Source organism: Chiloscyllium plagiosum, chromosome 29, assembly GCF_004010195.1.
Source record: "Chiloscyllium plagiosum isolate BGI_BamShark_2017 chromosome 29, ASM401019v2, whole genome shotgun sequence".
NCBI classification, from domain to species: domain Eukaryota; kingdom Metazoa; phylum Chordata; class Chondrichthyes; order Orectolobiformes; family Hemiscylliidae; genus Chiloscyllium; species Chiloscyllium plagiosum.
This window is the reverse complement of record NC_057738.1, coordinates 8,065,106-8,077,038: the sequence shown is the minus strand read 5'-3', so window position 1 is coordinate 8,077,038 and position 11,933 is coordinate 8,065,106. Positions and strand designations below refer to the sequence as shown.

General features: G+C 39.3%; 1 protein-coding gene across 2 annotated transcripts in view; it reads right to left on the bottom strand.

Annotated features, from left to right (window-relative positions):
- The window catches only part of scgn (secretagogin, EF-hand calcium binding protein), a 58,998-nt gene that overhangs the window by 18,387 nt on the left and 28,678 nt on the right, over nt 1-11,933 (bottom strand). For both annotated transcript variants that reach the window (XM_043719098.1, XM_043719097.1), the window contains exons 5-7: nt 10,337-10,393; nt 4,721-4,798; nt 689-744 (exon numbers count right to left, since the gene is read on the bottom strand). In XM_043719098.1, the coding sequence (XP_043575033.1) occupies nt 689-744; nt 4,721-4,798; nt 10,337-10,393 (191 nt within the window). The remainder of the gene's footprint in view (nt 1-688; nt 745-4,720; nt 4,799-10,336; nt 10,394-11,933) is intronic.

Here is an 11,933-nt window from a genome sequence, read left to right as displayed (position 1 = left end):
TACATTTTCCAAAACAACATACCTGTTTGAAATGGATATATCCACAAAAGACTCCTGCCCTAGGTGCCTACCTCTCTTACCCTTCCTGGAGTTAGCCCATCTATGTGACTGTATCTGAGACTTTCCCCCTTCCTACAACTGCCATCCATCACATACTGTTGCTGTTACAAATTCCTCATCGCTTCTATCTGTTTCCAACCGATCCACTCGATCTGATAAGATTCGCATCCAACAGCATTTATGGCAGATATAATCTGCAGTAACCTTAAACTCTCTTATTGTATATATAACATTTCATATGAAACTCTAATTTGTAAGGCAGTAAGCTATGTAGATAGGTCCAGGATTTTGTAAAGGGATGCTGCGTTTGAAATCAACAAGGAGACCAGGATTTCAAGGATTTTATTATGAGAACAAGAATAATAAATTTGGCTATATTTCCCTCGGGTATAGATAGAGAATTTATTTAAATTGGGGTGTTTAATATTATAGAAAGATTCGCTGGATTAGGGACTGAGAGGCTGTCTTATCTAGTACAATGGGACACAATCTTAAAATCAGAACTTGGTCATTCTACAGTGATATGAGGAACTATGTTTTCACTTAAAGGATGGTGTGAATCTGAAATTTTCTCTAACAAAACAATTTCTTGTAACAGATTTTGTTCTGAGTATAGTAAATATCTAACCTTGCCAAGTCATTGAGATCCAGACGGCCATCTTTGTTTTTATCAAAAAATTTCATCTGAAATAAAGCAGCGATGAGATTTAGTAAGTGATCAGAACAGTAAATTAGTTTCACATTTTACATCAAATCATAGCATGCCATTACTTTGACCAACAGCCTCAAAAAAACTAACTGCTTGCTAAAACCAACCAAACTAAACCAGAGCAGAAAAAAGATAAACTGGGGGAACTGGCCATTCCCCTTTCATTGTACAAGTGTGTTTTTAAACTTGAAAGGCTTTTACCTTAGGCAACCTTTTACCGTAGCAACAACTAAATTGACCTTAAAACCCATCCAAAGCAGACACGTTAGAATCTATGCGTTTATGACCCCTTTGAAATAAAAACTAAGGACAACCCAACCTTGTTAAAGGAGCATCATCATCACAGCCAATAACTTCCATTTAATAAAAGAGAGAAGTTGTGATCTGAAATTGTTAAGCTTGCTGTTGAATCCAGGAGGCTGTAAAGTATCTGAAAGATGAGGTACTATTCCTCTGGCTTCTATTAGACTTCACAGGAGCAGTGGAGGTCAGAATGGGAGTGAAGCAGAGAATTAAAATGGCAGGGGACATGGAACTTGGGGTCCCATTTATGGATCAACCAGACGTGTTCTATCAAGTGGTCACAGTCCGTATTTTATCTCCTTAGCACAAAGTATTTTGAGCAGTGTATACTACATACTAAATTAGTAAAAGTATGTGCAAAGCAATCTTTCACTTGGAAGGATTGTTTGGGTGTGGGATTATGAGGACAAACAATATAATAAAGCAGATACATGAAAATTTATTGTTGGAATTGGAGAGGGTGTAGATTTAGATTATATTGTGGTGGGGGTTGGGTTGAGACTGAGGACTGGATCAGGGTAAGGTGCATTTGGTTGTGGCAACACTGGGGCTGGCAAGATGGCAGATGATTGACTGAATGTGAAAGCTGATGGGTGCCAAGTTCACAAGGGGATCCCCATAGGATTCACACAAGAGAAAAAAAGGACATCAGCAGGAATGGAAAACAGAACAGAATGTCAAGGGTCCAATTCAACCATGGAGGAGAGGTAATTCTCAATTTAGAAAAAAGGGGAGACATTGTGAATATTACAGCTAGTATTTCACAAAGAATACAATGGAGACAGAAAACCAGGAGAATGGAATGGAAGTAAGGTGGAAGGAAATGGAGTCAAAATGTCTTGGGTATCAATTAGCATTTAATGGATATTAGTCAAAAGGTTATCACCAGGAAATGAGACAGAGAATTCAAGGAAGGAGAGGAAGAATTAGAGAAACGCACAGGCAAGAGAAGGAAGAATTCCAGTTAGAAGCAAAGTTGATACAAATATATGAACAAGGAACAAGAGACGACCACTTGGCCATCCAAACCTGCCTCACTATTCAAAAAGGTCATGGCTGATCTAATTTTAAACTTGACTCTGAATTCCTGAATACCTTTCATTCCCTCGGTAATCAAGAACCAATCCAACTCTGCCTGAAAAGGATTTAAAGATTCTGCATCCACAGCCTTTTGGAGAAGGGAATTCAAAAAGCTCTCAACCCTCAGAAATGCTTCTTTCCTCATCTGTTTTAAATGGGGGACCTTTATTTTTAAACTGCAACCCCTAGTTCTAGATTCTCCTCACCATCCACCGGGTCAAGTCCCCTCACGATTTTCTTTGTTCCAATTAAGTCACTTCTGATTCTTCTAAACTCCAGAGGATAACCTGACCAGGTTTTCTTCATAAGGCCATCTGCTTATTCCTGATATTAGTCTCATAAATCTGCTCTACACTGCTTCCAACACATTAATATCTGTAAGTACAGTGACAAGAACTGTAGACTATACAATGCCTTGTATATGTACTTTTGAATTCCATACCCCTCACAATAAAACATAACATCCTATTAACTTTCCACATTACTTGCTGTACATGCATATTAACCTTCTGTGATTCACGTACCTGGACACCCAGATCACTCTGCATCTGAAAACTCTACAACAGTTCACCATTTAGACAATCTTTCTTTTTATTCTTTCTGTCAAGATGGACAATTTTACACTTATTAATTTCTTATTCCATTTGCCAGATCTTTGCTCATTCACATAGCTTATCTATATCCCTTTACAGGCTCCTTATCATAGAAAACCTAAAGTATGGAAACAGGCCATTTGGCCCATTGAGTCCACTTCAACCCCTACAGAGAACAGCCCACCCAGAGCAACCCAGCTACCCTATCCCTGTAACCCTGCATTCCTGATAAAGGGCTTATGCCTGAAATGTTGATTCACCTGTCGTTGTTTGGATGCTGCCCGACCTGCTGTGCTTTTCCTGCCACACTTTTCGACTGCATTCCCCCATGGCCAATCCATCTATCCTGCACATCTTCAGACTTATGTCCTCTTCATTATTCACTTTCTTAGCTAATTTTGTGTCACCAGCAAATTTAGCTACCATATCCTCAGTCCTTTCATCTGAATCGTTTATATAAATTGAAAACAGTTGATGCCCCAGCACTGATCTCTCAGACACACCACTCATGACATTCCTGTCAGCCTGAAAAATATGACATTTTTCAGTTTATAGTGAGAGTCGGAAAACACATTAATGATACAGCTGGACTGGGGCTGCAGCAAAGATATATTTCATAAAAAGACAGTTATAGTTAGAACCCACGTGGATTTCCATAGCAACACCTTTCGGTTGAAGGACAAGTGGAGTTAAAGAAATCGTTCAATGTCAGAACAAGTTCAACAAGATAGAGGGTGGTGGATAGGAGCTCCTTGCATCTCTGTTCAAAATGTTAAATTCTACTCAGATATAACTTTCGAAAATTAATTCTATCATAGACCTCTCGCAAATGCTGTGAATGAAATATTAACAATAACCACAACTAAAGCTATGCATGAAGCTATTATGCAAATAGCTTGAATGATTTAAGTACCTTAGACATTATTGGGAAACGTGTTATCATTGCTTCATAAATAATCACCACTGTGAGCTTTACATGACACAAAATCAATTGGCTCCATTAGCAGTACAGCTGATTAACTCACTGCCTGGTGTAGACCCAAGGTTGCAAACCAAGGAAGCCCTGGGTTCAATTTTGTAGCGTGTGCCGAGTTAACTGATGCCAGTCAGGGCAGCAATTGTGTTATGATGACTGACCTCAGTTCTGAGGGGAAGGAAATATAGTCTGTTTGATAAACAAACCACAAATCTGTCATTTATTGTGCATTCCAGTCCCTCATTGTATTGACTCATCCCAAACCATAGGCATCCCTAAAGTTAAAAAGGGGAAAAGTGATGACCTTGTAACTCAGTCTCACAGCAGTCTGCTCAAAAATATAAACTTTAGAGAAACCTGCTTGCTTCCCTCTCCTTTGCAACACAAAATACTATAAGAGGGAGAATTAGGGCTAGTTATTAACTTAGATGAAGGAACAAATTAGCGAAATCCAGTCTCTTATAAACAAAAAAACAAAGAAGTGTGGATGCTGGAGATATGAAACAAAAAGAGAAATTGCTGGTGAAACTCAGCAGGTCTGAAAGCATCTGTGGATAGAAAGCAGAGTTAACATTTCAAGTCCAATGACTCTTCATCAGAATCAATAAACCATATCTGGTCTTCATCTGTGTTAGCTTCAATGATAAGGACAATGTGTCTCTGATTTCCAATTATAGACAGACAACTCTTTCACTATAAAGACATTCATTATCAGCTGACATACAAATCTCCAGGCATGATTTTCAAATCCAACCTAATATATCCATTACATGAAAAGAAAGTAAACAGTCATGTCCAAATTAGTTAGAAATACACTGAAGAGCATACTTAAATCATTAGGAAATTGCAGAAAAATGTTTGGGTTCAGATATATGCAAAATTACAGAATAAATGGAATGTGAATTGTAGTGCCATTGAAGCCAACATTGATTTTAAAAAGACCAACAAGTTTTTTGTCTGCACTAGGTGGAGTTTGCAACAAGTAACAAGGATGCTCACCATCGTGTCTGTGTATTCATCTAGCTTGTCATCTGAAATCATTTTCTTGTGTTGAAGGAATAGGTCTCTCAGGAAGTTCTGTTCATCAAACAGACCAAACAAAGTTAAATGCCTAATGTCCAGTTAAAATAGCACTTTGTTCGTGAAAGTATTGTATTTCAATGAAAGATGGAGCAGGTAAGGTCTGGTACATGCAAAATTTGTACCAATCTAATTTTTGTAGGAGGTTGTCAGCATCATCCCAATTACATAGCATCCTTTGTAATGCCAGTGCGTTGGTCAAACTGACGGTCCAGTTTCTTTATTCTTTTAGAGAATGTGGACATTGCTGGCAATGCCAGCATTTGTTGTTGATCCTTAATTGCCCTTAAAATCAGCAGCTTTCATATTTCAAGGACAAATAAAAGTCAATCACATTGATATGGATCCGGAGTCACATGTAGGACAGCAGAGCTCCTTTCCTAAAGGATGAACCCAGATTGATTTTTAATAATTATCAATGATAGTTATCATAATCACCATTACTAAGCCTAGCTTTTCAGTCACGATTCATCCTTGAATTTAAATTCAAGGTGGGATTTAAAGACTTCTCTCTAGAGCTTTAGTCTCTATCGCATCCAATCAATGACATTACTACTCTTCCTGACTAATTTGCTGAATTAGGAAATTATGTTATATTTAACTCTTTTTATCAGAAAAAGGATAAAATCAATTTAATTCAGTTATATTGTAACTAAATCAGAAATACACAGTCAATTAATATATAAATTGAAGTAACATAGTATCCTGTTGTAATCTGTTGGATTAAAATGTCATGTACTCCTGGACCTGGACAACAGCTCAATTGAGGAGGACTGTTGAAAAGGAAATGAAAATTATCAGATAAATATTGAATTGTAAGATCAAACCCTTGCATATTTTATATAGATTTTAAACTCTGTTTCTTACCATTTACAGTAATTAGTTAGTCATTTTTAGTGCCAGTTATTTATGTGCTAATTTCTGTTAGTGTTTTGTACTGATATATTGTTGGCAATCCCATCTGCAGGGAATGGATAAAGGGAGGCTGAAGGAAGGTAGCCAACAATGACTTAAGAAATATACAATGGACAGCTTATGATTTGCTATTACAGTGAAACAAGGTTTAAAAAGGTCGGTTTTTCTTTTTTGACAATTTGGAAGAATTATTATTCTCCACCTGAGCCTGATAACAAATGAGACTTCAAGGAAGCCTTGAATAATAAATGCTGGGTTAAACAGGAAGAAGGCCATAAGATAAGCAAAGGCAAAGGCAGAAACAACTGCCTGGCAACAACCCCAGCTGAGAGGTGATTGGATAAATACATATGCCATGATGGTTTGACTTCCTGAAGTGGATGAGACCATTGGCATGAGAGATATATTTCACACTAAAAACATCCTGCAGCTTAGGGGAATGGTCTGGTTTACCACTGAAGTCGTGAAGAGGTCTTGCTTGGCAGATCAAGCACCCAAGGATGGACCCTTGCACATGTGAAGGCCAACTGTTGGACTAATAAGTGTAATAATAGAAACTGAAAGAAAGAAGGTTGATTAAAGCACACCCATTGTGTACACAGAGTAAGACCCGAACCTGTAGTCCAGGCAGGAAAGGGATTTTGCACAACAACTAAGAGCATTTTCAAAGCCCATAAAAAAGAAAGATTATTCTGCTATTTTAACCTTTTTAAAAATTATTTACAATGCTGTATTACACTGACTTAAATAATTGGCAATAGAAGCATAAAATACGAGCATAAGACCATGATTTTCATTTTTGCATTTTTAAGAAATAAGAAAGAAAAGTTAAAAAAAAGTTTGAAATGGATGTTGTAAGCAAGTAACCTGATAGGTATTGTAAAGAACCGTTTGAACAAGCAGGAATTGAAGTTCAGATTGCAGGCAATCTGGGGCAGAGGGTGTGCACTGATGTAGTTCTTGTTGGTGACAAGAAGTTGATTAGAGACGATTTGGAGATGCCAGTGTTGGACTGGGGTGTACTAAGTTAAAAATTACACAGCACCAGGTTATATCCAACAGGTTTAATTTGAAGTACTAGCTTCGGAGCGCTGCTCCTTCATCAGGTGGTTGTGTCTCACCTCCGAAAGCTAGTGCTCCGAAAGCTACTGCATCAAATTAAACCTGTTGGACTATAACCTGGTGTTGTGTGATTTTTAACTTCGATTAGTGACAATTATCAATGACCGAGACATATTGCTTGCTGACAACTGTGTAATTGGTTCATCGGTGGATCTGGGAACACATTAGGGCGATACAGAGCCCAGAAGCTTTCTATTCTCTTAAATCTGCAATTTAAGCATGAAAAATGCTTTTCTTGCAGTACTTTTCCTGCAGCAGTTGCTGCAAGCTTTTGAATTGATGCATCAGAGACATTTTCCAAGTGAATCTATCAGTCACTCTGTTTTTACAAACTAGAGAAAGACATCTAAACAAGGTATTCAGGCAGCTTAAAAAGGATCATCTCAATATCAAAACTAGAAAACAAAGATCACTAAACTGACTTTCCAGTTTCTCTATCTCTGCCAGTAAACTATTTTCCTTATTTACTTGCCTTGTGTCTCTGTGTAAAGAGAAATATATAAGGAGATTAGAGTTTAGTTAGTAATGTCATATGCCAATGGTTTACATCTCTTACCTGTAGCATTAGCCCAATTACTTGTAATAAATAATAATTCTTCTTTTAATTCTTTTAAGAAATTGGCCCATACTTTCTATCAATCTTAATCTGAATGTCAGGTAAGTTTGGGATAATGTGTCCAAGTTGAAAAAAAAATTAAGATTTAGGAATAGCAAGGCTTGATTCACAAGGCACTGCCCCAGTGTTAACAGGAGAAATGGTCACATAGCAAGTGGATTGCACTGCCTGAGTGTGTAGTAGAGACAGGTTCAATTGATGTATTGAATGGGAATAGCCTTCTATTTGAAAAGAAACATTATGTAGGATTATAGGGAGAAGACAGGAGAATTGATTTAAGCAATGGTCATATAGAGAATGGTTTCCTCCTGCTCTGTAATAATGCTGTGACTGAGACATATAACCTATGCACTGAGTCACACATCTTCTGCCCTGTCCATAAACTCTGCTCACTGACCTGTAACACTTCCATACTGACTGTAAACTTGTATGCTAACCATAAACTCTAAGCAATCATCATAAGTACAATGCATTCACCATAAAGCCTACAACCTGATCATAAACTCTAAGTATTGACCATTAACCCAATGTAATGACTGATATTAGGAATTCTAGAGGATACATAATGCACAGACCATAAGATTCAAATCAATAGGTTCCTAACTTTGCAACATATTATCCTGTTATAAAATGAAGTCGTAAAACAGAGAATTAGAGGAATGGTACTGTAACAAATTATTTTAAACACAGAAGTACAATAGTACTGAACAAATACATTTTAAGCACTAAATTCAAACAAGTATGAGTTAATTTTCTATTTTTTTAAGAATGATCAGATCTTTATTACTTATTTAGTGTTTATAATTTTAAAAGATAAAGCAACCATCATAAATTATAAAACTTGTTCTGAAAGGTGAATTACTACAATCTTTTCATGACCTCAGACCAAATTGCCTTATAGACAATTCACGAATTTTGAACTGCCTTTTTTTGTTGTAATGTCAGAACTGACACTCAATCAGTGCAGAGGAAGATCTCACATTTAACATATTCAAATGGTTACATAGTATTTTCATGTTATGCTGTTTGAAGGATAAATATTAACCAGCACATCTGGGAGAACACCATGGTTACCACCACAGGACAGCATGGTGGCACAGTGGTTAGCACTGCTGCCTCACAGCGCCACGGACCTGGGTTTGATTGCATATTCTCCCCATGTCTGCGTGGGTTTTCTCCGGGTGCTCCGGTTTCCTCCCACAGTCCAAAGATGTGCAGGTTAGGTGAATTGGCCATGCTAAGTTGCCCATCGTGTAGTTTAATAGTCATGGATAAATATAGGGGAGTGGAATGGGTCTGGGTGGGTTACTCTTTGGAGGGTTGGTGTGGACTGGTTGGGCCGAAGGGCCTGTTTTCACACTGTAGGGATTCTAAATTCTGATTATCTTCAAAACTGGGCCAGGTGATCACGGAGACAGATGGAGCCTCTCATTTAAGAGAATGGATAGAACCTCTGACAGTGCATAATGTGGAGGTGAAAAATGTGATGCTGGAAAAACACAGCAGGCCAGGCAGCATCCGAGGAGCAGGAGAATCGACGTTTCGGGCACAGGCCATTCTTCAGGAATGAGACTGGTGTGCCAGGCATGCTGAGATAAAAGGAATGGGAGAGGGGATTTGGGGGAGGGGTGCTGGGAATACGATAAGTGGGAGGAGGTGAGGGTGAGGGTGATAGGCCAGAGAGGGGGTGGGGATGAGGCGCTCTTCCTCCAGGCATCGTGTGGTCAAGGTCTGGCAATGGAGGAGGCCAAGGACCTGCATGTCCTTGGCAGAGTGGGAGGGGGAGTTAAAGTGTTCAGCCACTGGATGGTTGGATTGGTTGGTGCGGGTGCGGGTAATGTGCCAGTGTTGGACTGGGGTGTACACAGTTAAAAAATCACACAACACCAGGTTATAGTCCAACCAGTGTATTTGGAAGCACTAGCTTTTGGAGCGCTGCTTCTTCATCAGGTGGTTGTGAATATAAGATTGTAAGATACAGAATTTATAGCAAACAGTGCAGTGCTCCTTCACGACTGTACTGAAGTGTGAAGCTATATTTGGTGCACAAATCTCCAGTGTGGAGGCTTGAACCTATAACCTGCTCATTAAAACGAAAGTACCAACATGGAGGCACAGCTCAGGTTGAAGGGTTCTTTTCCTGTACATTTTGTGAATCACAGATTATCTAATGAGGGGACAGAGAGGAAGATGCTCCTACATGAATCAGGGTCACAGGGTGAGAGTATGAAAGCAGCATATACGCTGTTGGCAGGCGTGCTGGTTTTCTAGCACCATCCTACCCTAGGCCATTTTTCTGAAAGTGGGATGGCTGAAGAGCTACCACCCGCTAGAGGGATAAATAATTGAGTTGGGTTAATGGGACATTTAGGCCTATTGTCTGAGGCTGGCTGGAAGTTTCCAGTTGGCCTGTGCATCCTCCAAGCTGTCAGAAACGAGGCTAGCCGCTGGAAGCCCCCCCCCCCTGACAGAGGGCCAATTAGTTAGCATCTCTGTTAGACCTTGATAAGACTCTGTCACCTGTTTGGCCATGGCTATAGCTAGAAATATCCTGGGGAGGATCTCCATCACCGTGTCAGCCTGGCTAGTGAGGCCATTTCTAATTTGAAGTGTTTAAAATAGACAGATAGGGCATTTCTCTCATGAACCAGACCTGAACAGCTAGTGCTTCCAAATAAACCTGTTGGACTATAACCGGGTGTTGTGTGATTTTTAACTTGAACCAGACCTGAACAACTTTCTATTGGCTATCCAGTTTAGAGAATCTGTCCTCTAGCCACTAACTAGCCAATTTGTGAAAAAATTGTTTCTAGTGGAGAATGTTACACATAACACGCTATCACTTGAATAACATTTGTGTTTCCTCTCAAGAGGTGACTTACTCGGAGTTCAGTGGCTGAAATATATCCACTGCTGTCTGCATCATATTTACGCCAGATCTGAAAAGGACAACAGGAATTAATTGTTTTGGACACTCCAGCACCAATCAGATTTATAATCTTACAATAGATGTACAAAGCAGGAGTCATGTATCATCCATTAAGCATTGACTTCCAATGTGATTATATCTTAATTCTTGGTCCAATTATTACTTCAACCACCAATGACTTCAAGTCTTATTATTAAATTTGACTGAAATCCACAAATTTCTCAAAATGTGTCCGAACAACTACTGATAATATGAAATTGTTTTGTTTTAATTTAGTAATTTGAGCCATGTAAAACAATTAGAACAACATAGTAAGTCTTCAGCGCTAAAAGGATTGAATCAACAGAAATTTGAATGAGACAACCTTGAATCAAGATTAGACAGATCACTCTGAAAACAATTTCAGTCAGTTTGGATCTTTTGCAGTAAGGCATTGAAATCAGAATCTGGATTCATTGACCTTGCACTTTTGATTTTTCCTGTACAACTTTGCGTACCGAAGTGTAGTTCATGCTAACTCATGGTGGTTTAAAAACAGACTTGTCATATAAAGCACCTTTCATGACCTCAGGAAATTCAAAATCCAACAAAGCATTCCTGTTGTCAGAATACAGAAAATAATGGCAGCCAGTTTGTGTTGAGCAAGTTCCATGGTGGCACAGTGGTTAGCACTGCTGCCTCACAGCGCCAGAAACCCGGGTTCAATTCCCGCCTCAGGCGACTGACTGTGTGGAGTTTGCACGTTCTCCCCGTGTCTGCGTGGGTTTCCTCCGGGTGCTCCGGTTTCCTCCCACAGTCCAAAGATGTGCAGGTCAGGTGAATTGGCCATGCTAAAATTGCCCATAGTGTTAGGTAAGGGGTAAATGTAGGGGTATGGGTGGGTTGCGCTTCGGCGGGTCGGTGTGGACTTGTTGGGCCGAAGGGCCTGTTTCCACACTGTAAGTAATCTAATCTATTCTAATCTAAAAAGCACTGTCAAAATAGTCACGCTGTCTCAGGGATAAGCGTTGGTGAATGTCTTCCACTTCTCCCAGTACAGGTGCAAGCTGTTTTTTTGTTCATTAATGGGATGTGGACATCACTGGCAAAGGCAGAAGTGGGTGCCCATCCTTAACACTTCTAGAAAAGAGGATGATGGACCAACCATCTTCTTGAATCCCTTCCTGTCCTCTCCCTGCCAGGTATTCTCACAGGGCTGTTAGGTAGGGGGTTCTAGGACTTTGACCCAGTGACGAAGAAATAAAGATATACAGTATTTCTAATTCATGCTGCTGAACAACTTGCAGGGCTATTTGTAGGTGGTAGTGTTCATGTATACCTTAGGGGTGGAATTAGAACCAAACATGATTCTGACTTCACCAATGTAACACAAGTCCACTTCCTGCAGGGCTTCCTGCATTTTGCTCATGTGCAGGATACCATGATTATTTGTTGTTTCTGACTGGCAAAAGTCATGTTGTGGATTAATGTAAGAGTAGCACTACAACAGACACAAGAATACACAAGTGCATCAATTGTTTGAATACAGCCATCACAGACTCAAAATTCTA